This window comes from Hyperolius riggenbachi, chromosome 3 (assembly GCF_040937935.1).
Source record: "Hyperolius riggenbachi isolate aHypRig1 chromosome 3, aHypRig1.pri, whole genome shotgun sequence".
Lineage (NCBI taxonomy): Eukaryota > Metazoa > Chordata > Amphibia > Anura > Hyperoliidae > Hyperolius > Hyperolius riggenbachi.
The window spans coordinates 307,102,262-307,129,605 of record NC_090648.1 but is presented as its reverse complement, the minus strand read 5'-3'; the positions used below and the strand labels follow the sequence as shown (position 1 = coordinate 307,129,605).

The following is a 27,344-nucleotide window of genomic DNA, read 5'->3' as shown; positions in this document are numbered from 1 at the left end:
AGTGAGAGCTATATAGGAAAAAAGTAATTTGCAGTTCATATTGCTTAGAAATCCATGATCCCTACTAAAGTGTAATTCAGTAGTTGCTTCCAATATGGTAGATTTTGATGAACTGCCAAGTTCCTTAAAGAGAATCTGTACTCTGAAATTCTTACAATAAAAAGCATACCATTCGGGGGGCGGAGCCAGCCATGGACGCGTGAGGACGCACATTGAGAGAGCTCTCCCTTCTCCCGAGATTAAAGGCACTTTGAGACTGACTTAAACTTGTTGTCCCGCCGAGAAAGTATGTCCGGACGCCCAAAGAAAGGCACAAGAACACAGTCGCCGCAGAGGAAAACATCTCCGAAGCAACAGCAGCTTACCAAGTTCCTGAAAAAAAACGAGGCCACCCAAACACCGCTCAAAATGGCCGACGCCACTACAGGCCCAGACAAAGGTGCGGCCGAGACAGAAGTGGCTGCAGCCACCACCAAATCTCTAAACGAGATCAAAGATTACTTACACAACCTGCCAACTAAGGAAGACCTGAATGAACTGGCCGAACGTATCACGGCCACAGCACGGGCGGAGTTGGCGGAAGTTCAGGCTGAGGTGGAAGCTCATGGCGGAAGATTACAGGCCTTAGAGTCCGAGGCGTAATCCATGAAACGAGACATCGAACGCCTGAAAGAAGCAGGGAAAAACCAATCAGCGGTCAATATCATGCTACGCACTGGTCTGGAGGACTTACAAAATCGTAGCCGGAGAAGCAATATCCGGGTAAGAGGCCTACCGGAATGCTTTGAACCGCAGCAGCTCGAAGAGACCCTCGCCGCCATTTTCAATAAGGTCCTCAAAAAGCCGACAGATAACATTATCAAACTTGACAGAGCACACAGAGCCCTGCGATCTCAACCTCTAGCAGGTAATCCACCGCGGGACGTGATATGTAAACTACACCACTACAGCGTCAAAGACGCCATAATGCAAGCAGCGAGGAAAATGGAGGAAATTGAATACGAGGGATATTCTATACAACTATTCCAGGACCTTGCTCCGAGTACTCTTGCCCAAAGAAGAGCACTACAGCCACTCCTAAAAACCCTCAACGATAAAGGCCTGAAATATAAGTGGGGCTTCCCCTTCCAGATTACTGTTATGAAAGGAGAACGGGCCTACTCATTAAAATCCCCGTCCGAGCTACCGGAATTCTTGCAAACCTTGGAATTACCACACGTAGACCTGCCCGAATGGCAACCGGAACAGCTGCCTGTCGGCCTGCCACAACGTGCTAAGAGACAAAGGCGCTAAACCGCTGTAGACATGGCGACACTCTCAAGGCGAGACAACCTGTGAAAGAAGTCCCGAACATGGCAGATAAGTACTTCTATCTTCATTACCTTTTCTCTTCACCTTTTTATTGCCCTAGCATCGCAACTACATAATCCTTACGACACTCCCCAGCCGATGGCTAACATCACCCAGCCGAACTGCGGAGGGGTTCTTCCCATGTTAGACACCCGGGCTGGGAAGGATGAGTCGCACATCTATTATAGGCCTCCTGAACTCAAATTTACTGCATATACAGTGGCACTCCACTTCCTATATAACTATATCTATATCTGTACGGCGCACTTATAATATAAGGCCACAGAAGAAAAGAAGACGGCGCACTTCTGTAAGTGCACACTCTGTAAAGATTCAAGCTGAATTTCACCATAGGCCCATAAGCCTCTTATCAGAGAGACCGGCCAATATACGTAAGAAAGGTTAAAGAAGACTGCGCACTTTTGTGCTTCTTACTCTAGTACAGAGCTGATCTGAAGACAACAATAGGCAGCGGGTGACAGTAAAAGCTATATGAGCTGTGCTCCTAGTGCTGGAACCCCTCTGCCTAAAAGAGTCACTTCTGATTAGATATAGCTATGTTACTGGATGTGTCATATGCAAATAGATAAATGTATTTCATATACCTGATGTCTATATGGCCACGGCGGGGGGGTGAGCAGCCCATAAATCAGGTAATACTATAATAGTGATTAGCTAGGAACCATTAAAGAAGAGGCTAGGGGGAGAGAATCTGCCATATATATAAATAAATACACCATGTCGGTGTCACAGACACCAGGGGACAATACATAGTCAGAAGTCTCTCATAAAAAGGGAGAGGGGATAGGGGGGAGGGGGGAGAGCTTAGCTCTTCACAAGTCATGTTGGCTGCTCAGCTACCACATAGGGAGACTAAGTTAGTCTCAACCCGATATGGGATTACGCTTAAACTAGAGTTATTTTTCATGTTGAAACATGGTTGGATTGATTGTTATATTTGTTTAGTGACCGAGTATAAAGGTTTATATGGTGTGCCCCCCAAGGTGAGCAGAAATGCTGTCCCCCTCTCATGGAATCCTTGAAATGTATATCGATCAACACCAAGGGGTTAAACATCCCGGAAAAGAGAAGGATATTGCTGAAAGATATGTGGAGACAGAGAGCACAGATTGTCTTTGTGCAGGAGACGCATTTTAAAAGGGATCACCACCCTAGACTTAATGATAAAAACTTTCCTACCTCCTACTTGGGGACGTCTCCTGACTCAAAGACAAAAGGGGTTGCTATCCTTCTAAGTCGCTCCCTACCATTTATCCTCACAGACTCCCTAATTGACGATTTGGGCAGGTATGTACTGATCAAAGGCACAATAAAAGGTATTAAATACAGTATGGGATCCGTATATGCTCCTAATGTCGACCAGGTGACATTTTTAGCAAAATTCCTGGAGGTCCTTGATTCCTTCACTGAGGGCAGCGTGATTCTAGGAGGTGACCTGAACCTACCTTTGAATCCAGTCTTAGATACGTCACAGGGAAAGTCAACTATCTCATATGCAAAACTTAATAAACTGAAAAAGATGCTACATGAGCGACAGTTGGTTGATGTGTGGAGACTCGTACACCCACAAAACAAAGACTACTCCTTCTACTCACAAGTACACAACGTATATAGTAGAATTGACTACATTTTAGTCTCTCATAATCTCCTCTCAGAGCACATCTTATCAGACATAGGAGTGACTTCCTACTCTGATCATGCACCGGTATGGGTTACCCTACGATGTAAAGACAAAAGAGAACTTCCATTTAACTGGAGGCTGAATATTTCACTCCTACAAGATGAGGAAGTCTCCCAATTAATCACAAAACATTTAGAATGCTTCTTCCAGATTAACGATACAGAGGAAGTCACCCCACCAATTCTGTGGGAATCTCATAAGTGCACTCTGAGAGGACTTCTCATCCAAATAGGCACAAAACGTAAAAAACAAAGGGGTGAAATGCTGCGGCGGTTGCTGGGAGAGGTACATGGCCTGGAGCTCAAACATAAGAAATCCCAGAACGAGGCAGATTTAGCTGTCCTTGATGAAAAGAGAAAGAGACTTAATGACATGTTACAGAAAGAGGCAAAACAGGCCGCTTATAGATGCCAGGGGACTTTCTACCTCTCGGGCAATAAAACAGGCAAGTTACTAGCGAGAGCCTTAAAGAAACAACAGCAGAGAACATACGTCTCCCAAATTACAGATGCCCAAGGGGTCAAACATATTAGAAGTGAATCTATAGCGAATAGCTTTAAACAATTTTATACGAAACTCTATAACTTACAACTATCAAACGACAATAACAACAAACCAAGCTTCAAAGAAGCAATAAAAAAATACCTAAAACAGGCAGAGTTACCTCGATTGGGAGAAGAAGATGTATCAATACTTGAGGAACCCTTTACAGAACAGGAGATTAAAAAAGTTATTACAGGCATTAAATCAGGGAAGGCCTCGGGGCCAGACGGATACCCTATAGAATACTATAAAAAATTCAAACATATCTTAACCCCATATCTTTGTAAACTGTTTAATGCACTAGCAGTGGGAGACCCAGATATATCCCTTCCACTACAAACATTAGAATCCCATATATCAGTTATAGCGAAACCAAATAAAGACCCAGCGATATGTGGTAGCTACAGACCAATTTCTCTCCTCAACCTAGACTTAAAAATATTCTCAAAAATATTAGCGAATAGATTGGCAGAATATATGGGAGAACTAATCCACTGGGATCAAGTTGGTTTTATACCTACAAGAGAGGCAAGAGATAACACCATTAGAGCAATTGATGTGACCCAGTTCGCCCGGTCGAGACAAATACCATGCATGCTTTTATCCACAGATGCGGAGAAGGCCTTCGACCAGGTGAGCTGGGATTGGATCAAAGCAGTATTAGTAAATACAGGTTTAGGTACTCGAATGCTGTCTTGTATCGACGCACTATACTCGGTCCCCACTGCACGCATAAAAGTAAATGGTATCCTGTCTGATCCTTTAAATATTACTAACGGAACCAGACAGGGATGTCCACTGTCACCTTTGGTGTTCGCCCTGGCTCTGGAGCCTTTCCTGTCTCACGTTAGGAAAAATGTGAACATTGGGGGTGTCCAAATTGGACCGGTCAATCATAAATTAGCTGCGTACGCAGACGATCTCTTATTCTTCCTGACAAACCCATTGATCACACTGCCTAATCTTCTTATGGAGTTTAACAAATTTAGCAGAATATCATACTTCAAAATCAACTTAGATAAATGTGAGGCGTATGGAGTAGGGCTTCCTGCAGACCAGCAGAAACACCTGGAAAGTCAATTTCCCTTTAAATGGAATACACGACATATTAAATACCTTGGCACATATATTTCAGACTCCCTCAGAGAAATATATCTCCAGAACTTCCCACCTATCCTACATACGTTGACAGAAGACCTAGGGAGATGGGATAAACCCCACTTTTCATGGATTGGGAGGGTAGCAATCCTTAAGATGAACATTATGCCCAGGCTCCTGTACCTCTTCCAGACCTTACCAGTACCGATCCCGGGAGCTTTCTTCCAAAAAGCACAAGCAACATTTAATAGATACATTTGGAGGGGCAAACCACCCAGACTAAAAAAAGAAATACTATATAGAACTAAACAAAAAGGAGGACTAGCAGTACCCCATGTTAAAAATTACTATTACGCAGCCGTACTCACCAGAGCTGTAGATTGGAGTAGACACTACAGGTGTAAACAATGGACAAACATTGAAAAGGCGCTTTCTAGTCATGCCCCTGATAAATTACTCTGGATTCCCAGTACACATAGTAAGATGTGGAAGATACCACCTTTAGTATTAAACACATTAGAAGTGCTCAAAAAAATCAGACACTTCCCAGACTTCTCACCGGGAGTCTCCCCACTGTTGTCACTAACAAACAACCCAGATATACCCCTACAAAGCCACGAACAAAGGGAACACAGAGTGGGTAATGAGGTGAATTTAACTCTTCACGAATTTGGCAATCAATCAGGATGGTATCCAGATACAACTATTCAACTAAAATATCCCAACTTAAAGGGACTCCGAGCTCACGAAAAAAAGAAAAGTTGTACTCACCAGGGGCTTTCTCCAGCCCAGTGCTGGTCGGGAGGTCCCACGCCGGCGTCCTGGCTCCTCTCCTTCTCCCCGCTCCGGTATAGCTGACAGGCCGCAGCCCGGGCGACACTCGGTGGAGTGTCGGGCTGCAGCTTCCGCGTATGACGCGGATTACGTCACACGCCGGCCGCCTCGCGTCATCACGGCGGCCGGCGTGAAAGTACTGCGCATGCGCGATTAAAGCGCGCATGCGCAGTACTTTCACGCCGGCCGCCGTGATGACGCGAGGCGGCCGGCGTGTGACGTAATCCGCGTCATACGCGGAAGCTGCAGCCCGACACTCCACCGAGTGTCGCCCGGGCTGCGGCCTGTCAGCTATACCGGAGCGGGGAGAAGGAGAGGAGCCAGGACGCCGGCGTGGGACCTCCCGACCAGCACTGGGCTGGAGAAAGCCCCTGGTGAGTACAACTTTTCTTTTTTTCGTGAGCTCGGAGTCCCTTTAAAGCTAAACTGGTGGGCCCTGTTCCAAATCAGATACTACCTACGTAGCAACGGTATTGTCCCAGATAATTGGCGCCAATGCACCACATTTGAATCCCTATGCACAGGAAGTGATCCCTTACCAAAAACTTTATCTGGATTGTATCTGCTACTGATAGACCAGGAGACATCCCCTTTACCCTATATAGGTATCTGGGAAGCAGAACTAAATAGATCCTTCACGCCAGGACAAATAGATAAGATGTGCATTTTTGCACACAAATCATCAATGGCAGTGAATATACAGGAGATAAACTATAAGATACTGACTAATTGGTACTGGACACCAGCTAAGCTACAACACATATTCCCGGAGGCCGATTCTAACTGCTGGAGATGCGGAAACACTATAGGCACACTTATGCATGTGTTATGGACTTGCAAGGGGATTGAGAGATTTTGGAGGGGAGTGGAAAAACTAATTAAACACCTGATAGAGGGAGATATCCCTTTCATAGCAGAATTTTATCTACTCCATTTAAATGACTGGCCTATGAAAAGATATAAAAAGTCCATTGTTAAACATATCCTAAATGCAGCTAAAAGTATGATTGTGAGACATTGGCGGAAGACCGCACCTCCGGCATTTAGAGAATTGGTATCCGAAATCGACTATATTCACCGTATGGAAGAATTAGCACACATAGCCTCAAACAGACTTGAAATATTCAAAAAAAAATGGGGGTACTGGGACATGTTTCGAGAGTCAGAGGAGTTTGAGCCGATGATTCAATCCCTGTGATTGAGTCCCTTGGGAGATGGTCGAAGTTCAGGCACCAGACAGGCAAATAAGTGAGAGGCGGATACAACAACAACAATAGCAGAGAAAAATTGGGGAAGGTACACCCTGGGAATCAGGGTAAACATTAGGAGGTCGGAGGCGCGCCCTCCTTACAGGGATGGGGAGGAGGGCAGTCCCTACCTAATTAGGCACATAAAGGAATAAACCACACTCGGTCACTGGTTATGACGGTTTTATTGGTTATTGGTTAATGTTATAAGGATATAAAACTTTATATACACTTTAAAAGGATATAAAGGTATGGCTCAAGTGTACTTTATAATAATCTCATCTGTTGAGAACACTATGCATCATCTAAAGCATTTATTTGCAATTTATGATACTATTAGAAAGGATATCTCTTACGAATGTACGTTGGACATCTCCGTAGTCATTATAAACATGTACAAATCACTATGTATCAAAAATTGACTGAACTTTAACTGATAATGTTGACATGTACCCTATAACTATCCTTTTAACAAAATAAAGAATATTAAAAAAAAAAAAAAAAAAAAAAAAGCATACCATTCTATTCATTATGTTCTCCTGGGCCCCTGTTTGTTGTTACAGGGTCTCTTTAAGAATTCCCACTAGACTACAGAAGCAGCAAGCATGACCTTATCAGGAGCAGGAGTTACTTATAGTAAAAAAAACAAAAAAAAAACAGTATAAAAAAATTGCGGTGTGACTGACATCTCACCAAGAATCTTGAGAAACTGATGGCAAGTGGCACAGCTAGAGTGTCCAAAAACAGTGAGCCCTTGCAGCTATTTTCATGGAGCGTATAAAGTGAACTGCTGAAAAGTGTGGTGAGGAAGAGGTAAGAGCAAGAGGGTCAAATCCCCCAAGTGTCATTACTATAAAAAGTATCACGAGTAGGAAGCAGAGAGAGAGAGAGAGAGAGAGAGAAAGAGAGATTGGAGTGGAAACAGATAGCTGAAGAACCAAAACAAGCTTTTAAAGGCTTTTGGAAAATCTGCAGAGCCACAGGAGGGCTGAAAATAATATGCAATAATATAGCCACAGATTGAATCTGCAATTGCAAGTTATCCGTGTTCACTGAAAAACAGGATAGTCTATAAATACATAGCAGGCATTCGAGCTTGGAAATGGCCCTCAATGGGGTACCATGGCGAAAAAAAAAAAACATTCCTGTGCAATTATGTATCATTTTAACAGTATATAGCACGAACATGAAAAATAATTAGCACTTTCTCATCAGCAGTCCAGCCGATATGCATGAAAGTAAAAACCAGGATTTTCTCAGGGTTTGGCTGTTTCTAATGGAGCACTTATATATGCATTCCATATATAGCAATTTTAAGTGCATCCAAACCCATCTACATTACATTATCCTAAAAAAATGAATCCTACTAGTAAATGTCAATAATGCAACACAGACAGTTTTTAAGATGGACCTGTAAGTGATTTGTTTACTGAGCACTTATAGGTCAATATTAGAGGTGAAGGAGATGGAGGAGTGAGGACTGGGCATTGGTCTTTCAACTCATAATCTGATGCTGTCGACCACCCACACCTTTGACACACTTCCCCTTACTCTACTATATTGGTGCAGAGGTGTAGCCTAATGCTGTATACACACAGTAGATTAAACTTGGCTCAGGTGTTTAATAAAGACCCCTCAGGCAAGAATCTAGCATGTGTACGACCGCCCCAAATCCCCATTGGCGCACTCCGGTGAGGGCATAGTTCTTACTCCTTGCCCAGCTTGCTCTGTGGGTTCCATCAGCCCCCTGCCCCCTCCACTGCAACAGAACATCTTACTAGACTACACAGAATTGGTTGGTGGGGGAGGTACCCAATATATGTGTGGCAAGGGTACAAATTAGTTGGTGGGGGAGGCGCCCAATATATGTGTGTCAAGGGTACAGATAAATCTATACGGCTATCTATAATATAGAAAAAAAGAGGTATCTTACCTCTAATGAAGACCTGCATAGAATAAAACAGGAGTCTTTATTGTAAAAATGGTTATACTGTAGACTTGTCTATGCTACACACCTCCATGTGGGGTGTTTATCCCTGTCCACCTGTGGATTAGTTCACCTGAGGAAAGGATCGAAGGAGGAGTTCCAGAAGGATCCGGGATACCGAGCGGGAACGGTTTACTTCCACATGCTTATAAGATGGTAGCGGGACTGCAGCCCAATCATGTGAGTGTTACGACCACCAGCATCTGACGGTGCTGCACCATTAGGCTCCTGGTCTTCCCTCTCTTATAGGCCAAGAGATCCCTACTGGATCAGGGGGGATCTCCCAGGACCTTATCCACGATATAACATTACTAGACTGGAGGATAGTGACATGTTTTCACAGCCTCAGCCCTGCAATGTTGCCCGAGGGATCAAGTGTGTACAAGGCATTACTCTCTATGTATAATTGTTTCTCAGGCCTATCAGGCCACTTTAAATATCCTTCTTTCTTTCTGAATCTTTGGAATTGAAGTGTCAGTGACATAATGAAAGCTTAAAGGTAAAGCAACAACAGTGGTGACCCTAACTGATTGAGCAAAACTGAGATTAACAAATGATTATGTATTAGCTGGTGTAGGTTTACAATCCTCACTTGGGTCACATTAGACCACAGCAAAGATTACTAAAAGATGAAGTGAAACAGTGGTCATAACATTGCAGCTGTATTCACACAACTGTCCTGAGACATGTTTGTATTTAATCCAGGACCACCCAGATTCCTCACTATGGATGTGGGCAAATTACTACAACCCCACCCCATTTTCACCAAGCTTTTAGGAATCCTTGTGTGGTTTTATATGACTCAGGTGATGGTGGCAAACGTTTGCTCCCTGACAGAAGATGTATTCAGCTGGTAACACAGCATGCAATTTCTACTTCAGATCCTATTTCTGTTCAAAAAAAATGATTGGATCGGGCAAAAAAATGACACCCTACTGATTGCCAGTGACCAATCACTAATCAGCTAAAAAAAAATCTCTTTCTCAATCGAAAGCAGATTGGACATGCTGGAAAATATTGATCAAAATACTGACAATCTTCCATGTATATGTCCCTTCAATTAATTTCCGTCATCATGTGATCGGAATTTGAGAAAATCTCATACATGTGTATAGGGTTGCCGCGGTATGGTGGTATTCTGCGGTTTGATTGTGCATGGTAATCATACCATGCACAATTGCATTTTACCGGTTTACGCGGGTGGTGGGGAGATGGAGCGGGGTGAAACAAATTCTCACTTCGACCGGGCTACTGCGCGCATGTACTACTTCTTCCTCCTTCCTGCTCTTGTGTTCCATCTCCCTGTAATAGCGCCCCTTGGGCGCTGGTACAAGGAGAGGGAACGGAAGAACAGGAAGAATAAAGTACACACGTGCAGGACCCCGGCAAGTGAGTATGTTTACCCCACCACTGCATCCCCCTCCCCCACCTGGTTCTCTATACTACGGGCACCAATCCTGGCTACCTATACTGTGGCCACCTATTACTGGCTACACCTATCCCTGGCTACCTATACTGCGGCCACCTATTACAGGCTACACCTATCCCTGGCTACCAATACTGCGGCCACCTATTACTGGTTATAGCTATCCCTGGCTACCTATACTGCGCCCACCTATTACAGGCTACACCTATCTCTGGGTACCAATACTGCGGCTACCTATTACTGGTTATAGCTATCCCTGGCTACCTATACTGAGGCCACCTTTTACTGGCTACACCCATCCCTGGCTACCTATACTGTGGCCAACTATTACTGGCTACACCCATCCCTGGCTACCAATACTGCGGCCACCTATCACTGGCCATACCTATCCCTGGCTACCAATACTGCGGCCACCTATTACTGGCTACACCCATCCCTGGCTACCTATACTGCGACCACCTAATACTGGCTACACCCATGCCTGACTATCTATACTGCAGTCACCTATTACTGGCTACACCTATCCCTGGCTACCTATTCTACGGCCACCTATTACTGGCTGCACCTATTACTGGCTACTAGTAATAGATGCAGCTACTATACTGGAGGCAGCTATACCTAACTAGCTATACTGGAGGCACCTATACCTGGCTACCATACAGGGGGGTGGGGGGTGGGAGTGGAGCTCTGTAAAAACAGCACCAGAGATTTGGGCACAGCCTGTGCCGCCATAGGCTATAATAGGAATTACGGCTATAGCGGTGCTCAGTGAGTAATTTCAGTGTCAAAAGACAGAGTACAAATTGCTATAAAAACACAGTAAGCTATTGCTGGCAGAAGAATTACATCTGTCACCACTATCCATGACGACCTGGAGGGACAATAGTATTTAATGCCGCCAGGACTTTTGCAGGAGCAGGGTGAGCCTTATGGCCCATACTCACGGGCTACAATTGTCGCCGCAACACGCGGCGCGCGCGTGTTGCGGCGACAGGTCGCCCGTGAGTATGCGCCGTTGCACGGGCGCGCACCCCGAACTGTCGCTCATCGCTGATGTCGCCAGGCGATTGAACTGCTCAATCGCCTGGCGACAGTTGCCGCCGCAACTCCGCCGCAACTGTCGCTAGTCCGCGTGAGTACACGGACTAGCGACAGCAACCTCCATTGAGGAATACGGAGCTTCCGGCGGGGGGAGGAGGAACGTCGGCGACAGCTTCCGTCGCGCCGCTGGTCCCTCTTCCGCGTGTGTACGCGGAGGGACCTGGCGAGGAGCTGTCGCTGGCCTGTCGCCCACACGCTCACGTGTGCTGGCGACAGGCCCAAAAAGTTGCCCGTGAGTATGGGCCATTTTTACAGCTTTACTATGCGCCCAAATCTCCCGGCGGCTTAAGTATATGTATGCCGACGGAGTACGGCACATCTGGCTACCATACTGGTGGGGGAACATTATTTAATGTAATGGGGAGGGCCAGTACCAAATAACTGTATAATACCTTGACATCATACCATGGTATTTTTTTAGACGTGGTATTTTTTTAGACGGATTTTGTAATAGATAGCGGAGATACCGCCGCAGAGGCAAGCGGCATGGCGGCTATCTCCGCGTATCAGCCGGCGGCCTCTGCCACGCAATTACATGCTGGTGCTCTGCCTGGTCCTTCTATTGCACATAGGTTGAGGGCTGCGCGCGCGCCAGGACCTTTATGTTAATAGAAGGGGAGTCAGCTGATCTGCCAAGTCAGCTGACTCCAACGGTACTTTGGATTGGCTGAGTGATGGGGGCGGCGCTGCGGAGCATCTCTGTATATATAGTACTAGTCTGTCAGTTGCTCCGTGTCTGCTGTTGCGAATGCTAACGTGTTAGCGCTCAGACCCTAGTCAGATCCCAAAGTGTGCTAGAACCAGCTGGAGTTGGGGATCCACACTTAGCCAGATTCTGTTGATAGCTTAAAGTACTAATTGCATTGTATTATCTGTTATGGCCTTCTGCTTCCTTTGACTATTCTCCTGCTTGTTGATTCTGTACCTCTGCTCATCTGATTCCTGTTGCCGACTCTGCCTGAACGTGACACTGAATCAGCCTTCTGTCTTTGTACTTTATCTGTCCGTACGTTGCCTACTCGGCTTGTCTGACCTTCCTGTCCTCACCAGTGGGCCTAGCCACTGGTGAGGGATCTCACACAGGTGAAGCTCAGCTGCAGCACTGTCTGTAACACCTGCTCCTCAGGTGTCCACTAGCTGCAGTATAGTCGTAATCGCCTGCTCCTCAGGTGAAGCTTAGCTTTAGCATTGTCTGTAACACCTGCTCCTCAGGTGTCCACTGACTGCAGTACAGTCTTAATCGCCTGCTCCTCAGGTGATCATCCTTGCAGCACTGTCTGTAACACCTGCTCCTCAGGTGTCCACGGGCTGCAGTATAGTCTTATTCACCTGCTCCTCAGGTGATCATCCTTTGTAGCTCAGTCAGTGGTCCCTGCTCCTCAGGCGTCCACTTACTGAAGTACAGTCTGAATCACCTGCTCCTCAGGTGATCATTGACTGCAGTACAGTCTGAATCACCTGCTCCTCAGGTGATCATTGGCTGCAGTACTGTCTGAGTCACCCGCTCCTCGGGAGATCTCCTCTTCCTCCTTACTGTTGCACCAAACACTATCTCACATTAGTTGTCCTGTGTCTGGCTATACTAGCATTATTGGTGATTCTGCAGATCACCACATAATCAGGTATAGCATCTGTATTATTGGTGATACTGCAGATCACCAATAATCAGAAAAAGTTTTGCTGACACCAATCGTTACAGATTTTCATATAGTTGCAACCCTACATGTGTATTGTGTATGCTAGCTTTCTTCGATAGCCGCTTAGTGTCAGATCAGAATATCGTTCTGATCAATTCACTCAAATAGGATCTGAAGTGGAATTTGCATGGTGTGTACCCTGCATTACAGAAAATGAAGGTTAGGTAAGGTTTCTAGATCACCTACTGTACGTTCTTTCCTTTTCTCCAATTTTCTCCACTCGCCAGACGAAAGTATTATCCAACAACATTTTAAGGAAAATTAGTGTGCAAATACTTTGGAGAAACCAATCACATTGCATCATTTATCATTTCTAATCACACTTAATGTAAACAATATAATCCATTTGGAGAGTGTGGAAACGGCAGAACATCAACCTCAGAAAGCAGAAGCTGATTGTTTAGTCATTGTCAGAAATGAAAGACAAAATAAGAATATATAGTCTACTCGGTATAGTGCAAACCTCTTTGTTGGTAAAATAAGTGAAAAGTTCATTTTAAGTTATTTGCTTCTGAATTTTGCATTTGAAATGTGTTCTTTTTTATTTATTTCTGGGTTAGCTTGGATAAACATCTTCCTCTAGCAAGCACGACTATGTATATGAAGCCAGATGTGTTTGTGTCGTATAAAGCTCCCCAAGTGGATTCTAACAGTGCACATTCTTCTTCAACAACTTACAGCTTCCAGCTTCCTGAGGCTATGCTGTGCTGAGTAGGGTTTGCTAGTGTAGCAATGCTGAAGGTAAACTTTATCATCCATCGGAGTTATGACAGAAAAACCTCCTTCCTCAGGCAGTCCATCCTGTTGACAGTAGAGAAGATGTTGAGCATGCAAATCAATTTGCTGGGGAATTGCATACTGTTAAAATTTTTTATAGAAATACAGTCATGGCTGTAGCTATCCCCATTGTCCAGAGGCTAAAGACACTATATCACAAGCAGCATCTGGCAAGGACCTTCGACTATACGGCTAAGAAACAAAAATTCTGCTAGGATAAAATCTTACCAAGTAGCAAGGATCTCAGATCTTGCTATAGCTGTACAGCACTACTACAAATACCACTACCACAGATCTGTCACACAAAGTTAACTTGTGGGTGTAGATGACAGATTGGTGATGAAAATAAGCAATCTTTTTCATGCTGGGTGAATCTATTTTAGATCTTTGTTTTCTGGAATGACAGGCTGAAATTCTGTCAGTGGAAAATGTTTTAGAATAGGTAAAATCATGCCAACTTCATAGTTATGTGATAATTACAGTACATGTATTTACAGTGCTATTCTTTTCACAGACTTTGTCAGTGACAAGTGTTCCACCCACAGCCATAGGATGGCATTAGTGAAGGTGAGTATGGATGTACTCACCATACTGATGGCTTTTCATGATATCTTCAGTTACGATATTCTTGTGTTGTATTGTAACATATATGCATGTCATACAATCCCACTCATTTAGCCACCACAATTCCTGTGACATACATATAAAATACTACTCAAAGCTGTCTATGGCATTGTATCAATGGCATTCATACCAATATCTTATGCTAGGTACACACAATACAATTTTATCACAGATTTATTGTCAGATTGATTATTTGCAACAAGTCCAATCTGATTTCCGATTGATTTTCTAACCAATTTCTGATCAATTTTTCACAGAAGTGAACGGAAATCAGTCGGAAATCAGATCGCACATGTTGGAAATAATCGATCTGACAGTAAATCCATCAGAAAATTGCATTGTGTGTACCTAGCATTAAAGAAGGAGCCAGACAAGCTGGGCAACTTGCCAAGCGCTCACATGATATATCAACCTTGGGATTTCAGGATTTTAAGCTAGATCTACACGGAGCGATCCGGCGGCTCGATTAGCCGCTGTATCGCCTCTTCCGCATCCCCGCGCGCACCCTCCGCGTCCCCGCACGTCCGCGCGTGCGTCGGATTCGATACCCGCCCGTCCCCGCCGCTTATCTTCCGCTCGATTCCCCACTATTGTCCGCTGGCGGGGAATCGAGCGGCGGCGAGATCGGACCTGTTGGATCTTAACAATCAAGCCGCATCAGCGGCTCGATTGATAAGTAACATCGTGCCTGGTAGATCTAGCTTAAGAGATTGTGAAAGTCTTCAGTGAGGTGAAGATTAATGGTGTCCTGTGGAATCCTCCTTTTAATTGTTATCTTTTTTACCTTTTTCAGTCAGGCAAAGTGGTTTTCCTTGCATATTTATATTCCCTATACACAAAAAGAACAGTGAGGGCCCTTTCACACTGTGGCGGTGCGACAAATTGCCACATTGCTACTGCAGGGCAATTTAAGTCTATGGAGAAAATCACATTACCTGCATCACGGTGCGGTGCGCTGGAAGTCCTCAATCTGACGCGCTTCCAAAACTACGTTACCATGCGTAAATGCATCGATTTGCATTGGCCCAGAAGTCATGTAAGTCTATGGTGACGCGTGTCAGTGTGAATAGCCGCTGCAGGTTTTATGCATTGCACATGCGCGGAAGAGTATTTTTTGCAACATGCTTCCACGAACGTCATCAGTTGGCCAGCAGGAAGTGAGTGTCACTTTCGGCTTGGCTGGATGCCAACAGGGAATACCACATAGTAACGGGGTATTCCCTGAAGGCCTGTTTTTGGCGGTGTGGCACGCCCGCTGCTGCCAATTTAGAGTGATATGGCCCTGATGGTCATATCTAGGAGAAGTCGTGGAGAAGCATGTGATTTGTTTTATCAGCTGATAGACTTGCAGACTTCTGATTTGCTGTGATCACATCCTGGTTTAGCACATGATCATGATGACTAGCAAATCAGAGGCTAACATATCTATCACATGACCATCACTAATAAAGAAGAACTGCAGGAAGTGATACATAAAAATACCCCCTAAATAATAACAGTTATTGCATCTTTGCACTGATGACATCATTTTAACATCTTCCAGTTCCCATCTAAAGAACAAACTACTGTATAGTTAAAGCAACCTCTTCCACTTCCCATAACAAGGTTCTCTTTAAGGGACAGTACTTTCCTCTCAGCTAACCACTACGCCTCTGGGCAGTGCGGTGGCCACAGTGCTCTCGCTTTGCAGTGCTGGGTACCCAGTTCGAATCCCAGCCTGGTCAACATCTGCAAGGAGTTTGTATGCTCTCCCCGTGTCTGCGTGGGTTTCCTCTGGGCACTTTTAGTTTCCTCTCACATCCCAAAAACATACAAATAAGTTAATTGGCATCCCCTTAAAATTGTCCCTAGACTACAATACATACACTGACTACACGATACATACATAGACATAGGACTACAGTAGGGATTAGATTGTGAGCTCCTCTGAGGGAAAGTTAGTGAAAAGACAATATACTCTGTACAGCGCTGCGGAAGATGACAGTGCTATATAAATACTAAATAATAATAATAAAATAGTCACATACAATGTTTTACATTCTATAGACAAACATACAGTACATAAACAATAAGTATGTTAAATTCACAAAGCAGACTGTGATGAGACCTCTGCTGGCCACTTTTAGAATATACAGATTATTACAGAAGAGGTATATGGATACTGACATTACAATCTCATTTTTAAAAATGCCACCTGCCAGGCTAGTTTATTGACTTCACTGATTTCTGAGTGACACAAGTGAAACAAGCATGCAGCCAGCAGTGTCAGAGCACTTCATCTGCATACCTATTGTGATTGGAAAGACAGATGACCAGCAAAACAGAAATTAGCATATGTTCAATGGAAGCCAGAAAATAAAGTCACCAATGGGAAATTCCTCTCCCCTGAGCAAAAGTTTGACAAAGCATGAAATTAAAAGAAACACATAACGGTTAGTGCTGACTACTTCAGGCTGGTTGCATTGTTTCTGTGGGTGCAGGGTGTGCAATTTCCTACCCTGCTAGGAGTTCATGTCCACTATAAGATGCTAGGATGGCAATGCACTGCTTGGATCCAGTGGCTTTCCTAGAGCCCATAGATTGTGAATAATTGGTGTGAGTACATCCTCATGTACCCTGTCATTAGGACAGCCACGGCATACCTTTAAAAAAGTTGAGCGCTAATTTAGGCACAAATAAATAACAATTTAATTGTGGTAGTAGAATATCGGTAGATTTACCAATATTCTACAACCTGATTCATATTGTGAAATATCAGCAATATTGCAACTTTAACAACAATTTTAGTAACCATATATTTATAAATAGAAATATCCAAGGAAGATGGATGTTTCCTTATTTATGATTACAGTGTAGGTACGACATTAACCACTGTACCAAAAACTGCTTTGTGTTTTCACACAATGGAGTATTCAGCCCTTTTTATCCTCTGTGATGTATCCTACAGTCCAGTGCTGTGAGTGAAAGATGAAAAGGGCCCAGTACATAACCCTAGTTCATAAATACAGTGGTTTGCAAAAGTATTCAGCCCCCTTGAAGTTTTCCACATTTTGTCATATTATTGCCACAAACATGAATCAATTTTATTGGAATTCCACATGAAAGACCAATACAAAGTGGTGTACACGTGAGAAGTGGAAGGAAAATCATACATGATTCCAAACATTTTTTACATATAAATAACTGCAAAGTGGGGTGTGCGTAATTATTCAGCCCCCTTTGGTCTGAGTGCAGTCAGTTGCCCATAGACATTGCCTGATGAGTGCTAATGACTAAATAGAGTGCACCTGTGTGTAATCTAATGTCAGTACAAATACAGCTGCTCTGTGACGGCCTCAGAGGTTGTCTAGGAGAATATTGGTAGCAAAAACACCATGAAGTCCAAAGAACACACAAGACAGGTCAGGGATAAAGTTATTGAGAAATTTAAAGCAGGCTTAGACTACAAAAAGATTTCCAAAGCCTTGAGCATCCCACGGAGCACTGTTCAAGCAATCATTCAGAAATGGAAGGAGCATGGCACAACTGTAAACCTACGAAGACAAGGCCCTCCACCTAAACTCACAGGCCGAACAAGGAGAGCGCTGATCAGAAATGCAGTCAAGAGGCCCACGGTGACTCTGGACGAGCTGCAAAGATCTACAGCTCAGGTGGGGGAATCTGTCCATAGGATAACTATTAGTCGTGCACTGCACAAAGTTGTCCTTTATGGAAGAGTGGCAAGAAGAAAGCCATTGTTAGCAGAAAAGCATAAGAAGTCCCTTTTGCAGTTTGCCACAAACCATGTGGGGGACACAGCAAACATGTGGAAGAAGGTGCTCTGGTCAGATGAGACCAAAAAGGATCTTTTTGGCCAAAATGTAAAATGCTATGTGTGGCGGAAAACTAACTCTGCACATCACTCTGAACACACCATCCCCACTGTCAAATATGGTGGTGGCAGCATCATGCTCTGGGGGTGCATCTCTTCAGCAGGGACAGGGAAGCTGGTCAGAGTTGATGGGAAGATGGATGGAGCCAAATAAAGCAAATACAATCTTGGAAGAAAACCTCTTGGAGTCTGAAAAAGCTTGAGACTGGGGCGGAGGGTCACTTTCCAGCGGGACAATGACCCTAAACATAAAGCCAGGGCAACAATGGAATGGTTTAAAACAAAACATATCCATGTGTTACTATGGCCCAGTCAAAGTCCAGATCTAAATCCAATCGAGAATCTGTGGCAAGATCTGAAAACTGCTGTTCACAAAAGCTGTTCATCTAATCTGACTGAGCTGGAGCTGTTTTGCAAAGAAGAATGGGCAAGGATTTCAGTCTCTAGATGTGCAAAGCTGGTAGAGACATACCCTAAAAGACTGGCAGCTGTAATTGCAGCAAAAGGTGGTTCTACAAAGTAATGACTCAGGGGGCCGAATAATTACGCACACCCCACTTTGCAGTTATTTTTTTTTTAAATGTTTGGAATCATGTATGATTTTCGTTCCACTTCTCACGTGTACACCACTTTGTATTGGTCTTTCACGTGGAATTCCAATAAAATTGATTTGTGGCAGTAATAAGACAAAATGTGTAAAACTTCAAGGGGGCCGAATACTTTTGCAAACCACTGTATGTAAGGCTTTACATGTATTTAGACAACGGGAGACTTGGTAGCCCATCCTAAAACCAGGCCGCATCTGAAATTACTACCAACAGAGGCGTGCAGAGCCACCTAGAGGCAAATACACACCTTGTATTCAAAACAGATGCTTGGGAAGCGCTGCCATGTCTCCCTCTCCCTGCAGTTTGCATCCCCAAGACAAGCTGCATCTGAATGACTAACAGCATAGGTGTGCAGAGCCTAATTATAACATTTGATATTTCATGTTTGCATTCTGTTTCTATTCAGAGATTATGGCTCTGGTGCATCGTTTATCATCTGCTTCGAATACAAGGTGTGTATTTGCCTCTAGGGGGTCCTGCATGCCTCTGTTGGTAGTCATTTCAGATGCACTGCCAATTCTTCCCTGTTGTCTAAAAAATGTGTAAACCATTTATGGCCAGCCACTCCTGGGTATGCTTGTCTGGTAATTAGTTAGAGGTAAGGGTCCTTCCCAGAAAGATAACCTCATTGCGGTGGAAGGGTCCAGTATGGAACACTCTGTATGCAAACTGTTTTTGGAAGCTAACATCCATAATTAATGCTAATTTGGTGCATCTGTTTTGAAGGCAAGATGTGTATTCTGCCTTTAATTTGGTTCTGCACACCTATGCTGTTAGTCATTCAGATGCAGCTTGTCTTGTGAAGCACTGCCATCTCCCCCTGCTGCTTTACCAGTACTTACACTACAGATTACATAGTACTGGTGTGCACATATGCCTATATTTAATTACAAAGTCCTTCTGTAGGGAAATGATTGTTACATTACCTGATAACGTTTGTACTGCTGTAAGAGAAATCTGAGTAATGTATTTTGCTACCTTATTGACCTAAAGACAGCGTCCATATGGTACACTGTGGAGATGCAACTTTCCAGTCATATGCAAAATCAATGTATTTGCCTTGGCTGACATTATAAACCAAAGATAAAGTCAAATGAGGTTCACTGAAATAATTTGGATAAACTCGAGTGAGTATAACATTTCTGGAAAGAGGTAGCATGACTCATGAGTGTGTCATACAAAAGAAATACTGTCAAAATAAAGAGTTATGAGTAATTAATCAGAAAAAAAGGAAAAAAAGCAGGAGAGCAGTCAAGAGAAATAAATTAATGGCGCTCTAACTCCATATAATTACAGAATATAAAAAAAGTATAGAGGAGCAGAGAGTATTGGGTTTAAAAAGACTACTTATTGACACGACCCCTCCCCAATACAATTAACAAACCAAGGAATCCCTGCTATCACAAAATATTCGGGTCCACAGTATGTCAATCCAGTGCTTTGTGCCTCTTGGACCTGGATATTATTAGGCCCATTGGAGGGGGCGGGGCTGTCATGTGTCCATGTGTGCAACAATAAATAGTCCCTCTAATAGTCTTTCTATACCCAATACTGGCTGCTCCTCTATACTTTTTTATATATCATACATTAATTAAAACAGCATTGTGGCAGTCATTTAGCTTTCAAAATGATGAAGATGACAAGTGTATGTAATCACCTCTTGTGTTTTCTCCTGTCTGGCAGAGCGCTGTGTATCTTTGATCCTCTCTCTCATGGTGTACTGCTTATAGCTGTTCTTCATTTCTTCTTCATACTGCTTGTACTTCAAACGGAATCTGTCTGATGGTGACGGCAAGTTCTCTGGAACTGTTCTCAGGTGTGCTACAGACAGCTGCTGAAAAGACATATTAGTGCAGACTTGCATATTATTACATACTATATTCGCATAACTGTAAACCATTGTGTGCTTCCCTTACCTCAGCTTTGGCTGGGACTTGTTTAGTAACAATCGGCTATAAATAATAGAGAAAGGTAGTTAGAAAGTGAAAGCATTTTGAATGGAAAGCAACAATGGAAATAAGACAGCTGTTAAAACTGACTACATTTTAAGAAGGTACGGATTCCTTTCTTGCAATACTTATTGTTAGAGATTTATCTGCTGCACATAGTCCAAGACAACCATGGTGTCATCCACAGCATACTGACAACAGCAGAAGTCTGTTGCTGAAGTCTTCCAGCCTTGCTCTGTTTTCTGCTTTTTATTATCAATATGGAGCTTTCTATCAGCAATGGGAAGTAGGACACATAGTAAGGCTTGAAAGACTTCAGCAGCAGAGGGCACATAAAATACATCGTTGTGACTTGTGGACAGGTAGAGAAAAGTGAAGACCCAGCAGTGGAACCAGGAGCAGTAAATATTCTGACTTCTGCTTGCATGCTCTGCTGTTTAGTACTCTGAGTTAGGGAGCCAGCGGTGGTCTGAAAATACCAGTGAGAGAGAGAAAGGAGAGAAGTTGCTCTGCTGCACAACAGGCACTTGAAGCATCATAGGTGTCTGGAGAATACCAGTGCCTGCAGGACTGGCAGGTAAGGTGGGTGGGAGGACAGGCACCTTTCAGGTTTCATAGTCTGCATGTATCTGTACCTGCCCACTCCTTTGGATCATGCTACAACTACAACCACCTTACTTTTTTATTACAATTACCTGCTGTTTTTGGTGTGGCTGAGGATGTGGAGTAGGAAGGGGTGTGCCCCAACTAACAGTGGAAGATGAATCTGGAGGACCAAACCTTGGGTACTCTTTATTCAGTGGTATGTATGTATCCTAAAGTAAAAAAGAATGAAAATAAATAAATACTGTATATAATAATATTTCTTGGGGGAAAAGGAGTATCAGCTACTGATTGAGATGAAGTTCAATCCTTGGCTAGTGTTCCTCTTTAAGGCTTAAAGTGAACCTCCAGACTAAAAATCTACTCAGCAGCACTGAAAAACCTTGGTGTTTCTATAATAGTTTCACAGCATCAGAACTTTGTTTTTCTTCCCCAAGCCTAATTTTTAGCTGCACAAAATAAAACTGCCCGGGCATTTTCCCCCTGATGCTGTGCAAAGCACGATGGGATTTCTGATGTTGTTGTTCTCGTTCTGCTGTTTTGGTGCAAATTGTTTTTTTTTTGTCAAATATTGAATTTGAGATCTGAAGCCTAGAACGAGCAGCTGGGAGGGGTGATCAGGACACAGGACAGTTGGAACTGTTTTCATGCTCCCTGTCACCTCCTTTTGAACCAAAAAGGTGGCTCCCCTTATGAAAAAGATGGCTGCCCCCATGAAATTACAAACATTTGCCTGTTCTTTTAAAACAGGGTAGAAGAAGAAAAGTAAATCCGGCACCAATCTGCTGCTTCGGTAGAATTTTTAATCCAACAGGTACAGTAAGGTTAATAAAGGAAGATACAAAAAGACGGCCTGACAGCCGTTTCGCAGGTCACCCCGCTTCGTCAGAGGCCAGTCATCTTTGCATTCTCTGGTTGAAAGATTCTTTTAAAACAGGGTGGGAAAGAGATTATATTACCTATCTATTTTAATTAACATAACTAATGCAACTTAATGACAGTATGTTTGTTTAGGCTGAAGTTCCCCTTTAACTACTTTGCCCTCCTGGACGTACTAGCTACGCCCAGGAGGCCATGTGCGCGTCCACGCGCTCCCGCGGCCGATCGCGCGCGTGCACGCGTGCTTCCGGCCGCGGTTCGTTAGCCTGGCAATCAGTGAATCGGGCTATGGTGCCCGATCACAGATTCCTCTCCCCCGCTAAAAAAAGCGACAGTTTCTCTCGGAAGCTTCGCTTTTTCTGTCTGTAACGTCCCCCATGCGTCGCTCTATGCGTATGTTACGCTTAGAGTGACGTCATGTAAACAAACTACAACTAAAAGTGAAAAAAATAAAACTCAAGACACATTTACATTATAAAACTGTGGTTTACAGCCCACCCTCCCAAAAATACACAAATAAAATGTTTAATACAAAAAAAAAAACATTACAATAAAAAAAAAACATGTAAATATTTACCTAAGGGTCTAAACTTTTTAAATATCAATGTAAAGATGAAATATTTCTAAATTTTTTTTATTTTAAACTTGTAAATAGTGATAGATGCAAAACGGAAAAAATGCACCTTTATTTCCAAATAAAATATTGTCGCCATACATTGTGATAGGGACATAATTTTAACGGTGTAATAACCAGGACATATGGGCAAATACAATACGTGAGTTTTAATTATGGAGGCATGTATTATTTTAAAACTATAATGGCTGAAAACTGAGAAATAATGAATTTTTTCCGTTTTTTTCTTATTCTTCCTGTCAAAATGCATTTACAGTAAAGTGGCTCTTAGCAAAATGTACCCCCCAAAGAAAGCCTAATTGGTGGCGGAAAAAACAAGATATAGATCAGTTCATTGTGATAAGTAGTGATAAAGTTATAGGCTAATGAATGGGAGGTGAAAATTGATCGGATGCATAAAGTGAAAACGACTGAAGGCTGAAGTGGTTAAGTAAAGCCATGAAAAAAAATAAAGCAACTGCATGTCTTTGCACAATCAGCTGCTTCATTCATATAAAATGATTAGATGTCTGTTCAGAATAATGGGCAAATATTAATTACAGTAATTCCTTGTATTACATGTAGTTGTTAAGCTGTTGTCTAGAGTAATTCCACTAGACCTATACAGGACTATCTGACAAACAGAGTAAACAGGACAATAAGCCTAACTGCAACCCCTGGCACAAAATATGAAAGCACTACTTTTGGACAATGTCCAGTCAGTTGTTTTACTTTGTAGTAAAAAAAAAAAATCACACATATAACACAGAACTATTTTCTAGAGTAAAGCAACTTTTATTGAAATATGTAAAACATATTTCAAAAAAAGTAAATTACACTGTAATAATAATACAGGAACATGTAGATGGAATCTCTCAATGTGTTAAGGAAACAATTATAGATTCAACCCCCCCCCCTCCCCCCCAATTACTACCTGCTAAAAGTTATAACACACGATGAGTAGAGCGTAATGCACTGCATGTAATGTATTGCTTTCTGCTCTGCTCATCATGCGGTAAGACTTTATGCATGTTATTCTGCTTAGTTTAGAGAATATACTTCTTTGTTGCACTTCATCTGGCTTTTATTTAACTTGAATTCTGTGAAGCATGCAGTTAACTAATCAACTAGGTGCAACGTTTGTAAAAGGTCTGCAAGCACCCTTTTAGCTGCCGAGTTACTTGCATAATTAGACTTCTGTATGCATTTGTTTTAGAAATGCAAATTACTAGTTGATTCCATCATTTTTCCCCTGAACATTTAGTGATTCCCAAATGTTTTCCTCTACTTGATCTAAAAAAAAAATATGTGCCATTAATTATAACAATGTAATTAAATGTTATGTTTTACAAAGCAAGGATATTTAGCTGTTAGATGAAATATTTTGTAGTCATATATGTGATTTGATTTTTGCTTAGATTTTTTTCTACAAAGTAAGGGCGGTTCACATTTAGCGGATGCAGAATGGAAACAGTAAGCGCATCGATGAGGCGGATGCATTCTGTCCGTTTTGCATCCGCATGCAACATTCTCACCCGCCCGTTCCGCGGCCGCACATCCGCCATGTCCGCATCACCACTCACCTGTCCCACTGCCGCCGTTCGGTCCCTTCATAACAGCCTGGAGGCCAGCAGAATCATGGGAATCTCCATAGGCTGCAGCAGGCCAATCCTGCCTAGCAGCAGGGAGAATTTTCATTGGTTCAACATGAACCAATGAGAATTCTCCCAGTTGCTGAAGATCCCCACTGGTCTTTTGCAGCCCAATGGAGATCCCCACACCAGGCTGTTTAGAAGGGACCGAGTGGCGGTGATGAGCGGCGGGACACATGGGAAACACATCACGGCCGTGAAAGAAGCAGGCAATGCGGATGCGGCGACCAGGGATGGGCTTTCGAGTAATTCTGAGTAGCAAGCAACTCGGAATTGAAATGGTATTGAGGCGCTGATTAAACAAGTGTGAACAAGGGTAATGGGGGAGGGTTAAAATACCTAGAAGTCTGTAGGATAGTGTGCGCTCCATTCTGCATCATAGCCGAACTGTGCTTCCTCTTTCCGGCTTGAAGGAGGAAGCGCGGTAGTGAGTCATGCAATGTGGTTCACAGTTCGGCTATGATGCGGAATGGAGCGCACACTATCCTACTGACTTCTGGCTAATTTAACCCCCATCAACCGCGATCACTCCTGTTTAATCAGTGCCTTATTACCATTTCAATTCCGAGTATCTTGCTACTCGGAATTACTCAAAAGCACATCCCTGGCGGCAACTAGCCTAGTGAGAAGCCTTTCTCATAGGCTTTCATTGGACACATTTTCCCATCCAGTCCGGGAAAATGTGCCAAGTTGGGACTCTGTTTCCCATCTCACGTTCCGCAGCGAATGGATTGGCATTTTTTAACAAGTAGAAGCAGATCCTATTTTTTTTTTCATAAGATACGCTTCCTGTGCTTAAGCAGAGCTTAAAAAATGTCCCAAACGGGTATGTTTTTTAAGCAAGTTTGAACCGGCCTTTAAACAACAGACTGGACATACTCCAAGAGTAGTGATTCCCTATTTTGTACCAGGGGTTGTTGTAAATGGCAATTTATGACTAAGGACAAATCTTACTGTCCAAAACATACCAACCTGTACTTTGGGTTTTAAAGCAAGCATGAAGTGGCAAGGCGGAGAAACTTAGATACTTACCTCAGTAGTGGGAAGCTTCTGGATGGATCCTGAGGCTTCCCAGATCTTTGAGTCCACCCTTCCTGCGCAGGATCCCTCTTCATCTTTTGGCCTCACTTCTCACCCTGGATGAACAGTCATGTGCGAGTAAAGTCTGCACATGCCCAAAAGAACAAAGCTGCTTGTGTATGTTTTTTTCCTCGTATCATGATCGCTTCATCCTGTAGGACATGCATGGACCTTACCAACGCATGCCCAGTCTGGATGCGCTCATTCACAGTCCAGTCAGTAGATGAAAAAAGACCCTATGCTGGAAATGTAGACTTTAGGAGAATCCAGAAAGCCTCTGGACAATCCAGAGGTTCACATTACTGAGGTAAGTATCTAACTTTGTTTTTTCATAAGTCATTTCAGGTTTCCTTTAACCACTTAAGCCAATCAGGACAGATATATTTGTCCAAAAATCACCACTCAAAGGCAATCTGGCTGAATATATCTGTCCAGCAGTGTTGCTTTTGCTTCCCTTGTACACGCATATCTGCGTGCAGGCTGCTCCTTCCCTGCTGCTATTACAGGGGATTGATTGCTGAAGAGGTAGGAGACAAGGAGAGTGCCCCCGAGGCTAACAATCCCCTGCAAATGAATCAAATGCCTCCAATCAGGAGGTATTTGATTCATGAACTGAAATGTAAAAAAAAAGATCTTGCACTCCCTGGTATCTTCCAGGAGAGTGCTTAGCGCCACCTTGTGGCCAAAAAGTAAAATTAAAGTAGAAATGGAAAAAAAACACACAATACCCCATAAATAAAAACTGATCGACTCCCCACCCTGCCCATTAACTAAAAAAATAAAAACACACGTTTAATTTTTTTTTTAAATTAAAGTTTAAAAAAATACATAAAAAGTTACCGTAGGGACTAAACTTTTTAAATATGTATGTTGTGAAGATATATTACTATACACCTTATTACCTTGAGCCTATATGGGCTTGTAATGGATGGACGCAAAACTGAAAAAATGCACCTTTATTTGTAAATAAAATATTTGCGCCATACATTGTACTAGGGAAATATTTTAAACATTGCAATAACCAGGGCAAATAAAATGTGTTGATTTTATCAAACAAACAAACACAGAACATTTATATCGCGCTTTTCTCCTGGCGGACTCAAAGCGCCAGAGCTGCAGCCACTAGGATGCGCTCTATAGGCAGTAGCAGTGTTAGGGAGTCTTGCCCAAGGTCTCCTACTGAATAGGTGCTGGCTTACTGAATAGGCAGAGCCGAGATTCGAACCCAGGTCTCCTGTGTCAGAGGCAGAGCCCTTAACCATTACACTATCCAGCCACTATTACACTATCCAGCCACGGTAGAACGTTTTATTTTAAAACTATAATGGCTGAAAACTGAGAAATAATAATTTTTTTCTTCCATTTTTTTTCTTATTATTCCTGTTAAAATGCATTTAGAATAAAATAATTCTTAGCAAAATGTACCACCAAAAGAAAGCCTATTGGTGGCAAAAAAAAACAAGGTATAGATCATTTACGTGTGATGAGTAGTGATAAAGTTATTGGCGGATGAATGAGAGGAGCGATGACAGGGGAAAATTGCCTTTGTCCTGATGGTGAAAACACCTGCGGGATGAAGTGGGTAAGGATGAAACAGTATAGAGGATCATTTAAATTATGGATGTTTTGATGCGTAGCTGATTTTTCCAATATTTACAAGGCAAAAAATGTATTATCCTGCAAGTAAAAAATAGATACTTATG

At 43.0% G+C, this 27,344-nt stretch overlaps 1 protein-coding gene across 7 annotated transcripts in view; it reads right to left on the bottom strand.

The window, feature by feature from the left end:
- The window catches only part of CAPS2 (calcyphosine 2), a 158,932-nt gene that overhangs the window by 98,956 nt on the left and 32,632 nt on the right, over window positions 1-27,344 (bottom strand). For 5 of the 7 annotated variants that reach the window (XR_011030429.1, XM_068276655.1, XM_068276654.1 and 2 more), the window contains exons 5-8: window positions 21,510-21,629; window positions 20,782-20,817; window positions 20,523-20,699; window positions 13,664-13,786 (exon numbers count right to left, since the gene is read on the bottom strand). Coding sequence is in view for 6 of the 7 variants with exons in the window: in XM_068276655.1 (XP_068132756.1) it covers window positions 13,664-13,786; window positions 20,523-20,699; window positions 20,782-20,817; window positions 21,510-21,629 (456 nt within the window). In the remaining variant the exon portion in view is untranslated. The remainder of the gene's footprint in view (window positions 1-13,663; window positions 13,787-20,522; window positions 20,700-20,781; window positions 20,818-21,509; window positions 21,630-27,344) is intronic. The other 2 variants (XM_068276657.1, XM_068276660.1) reach the window with 2 other exon arrangements.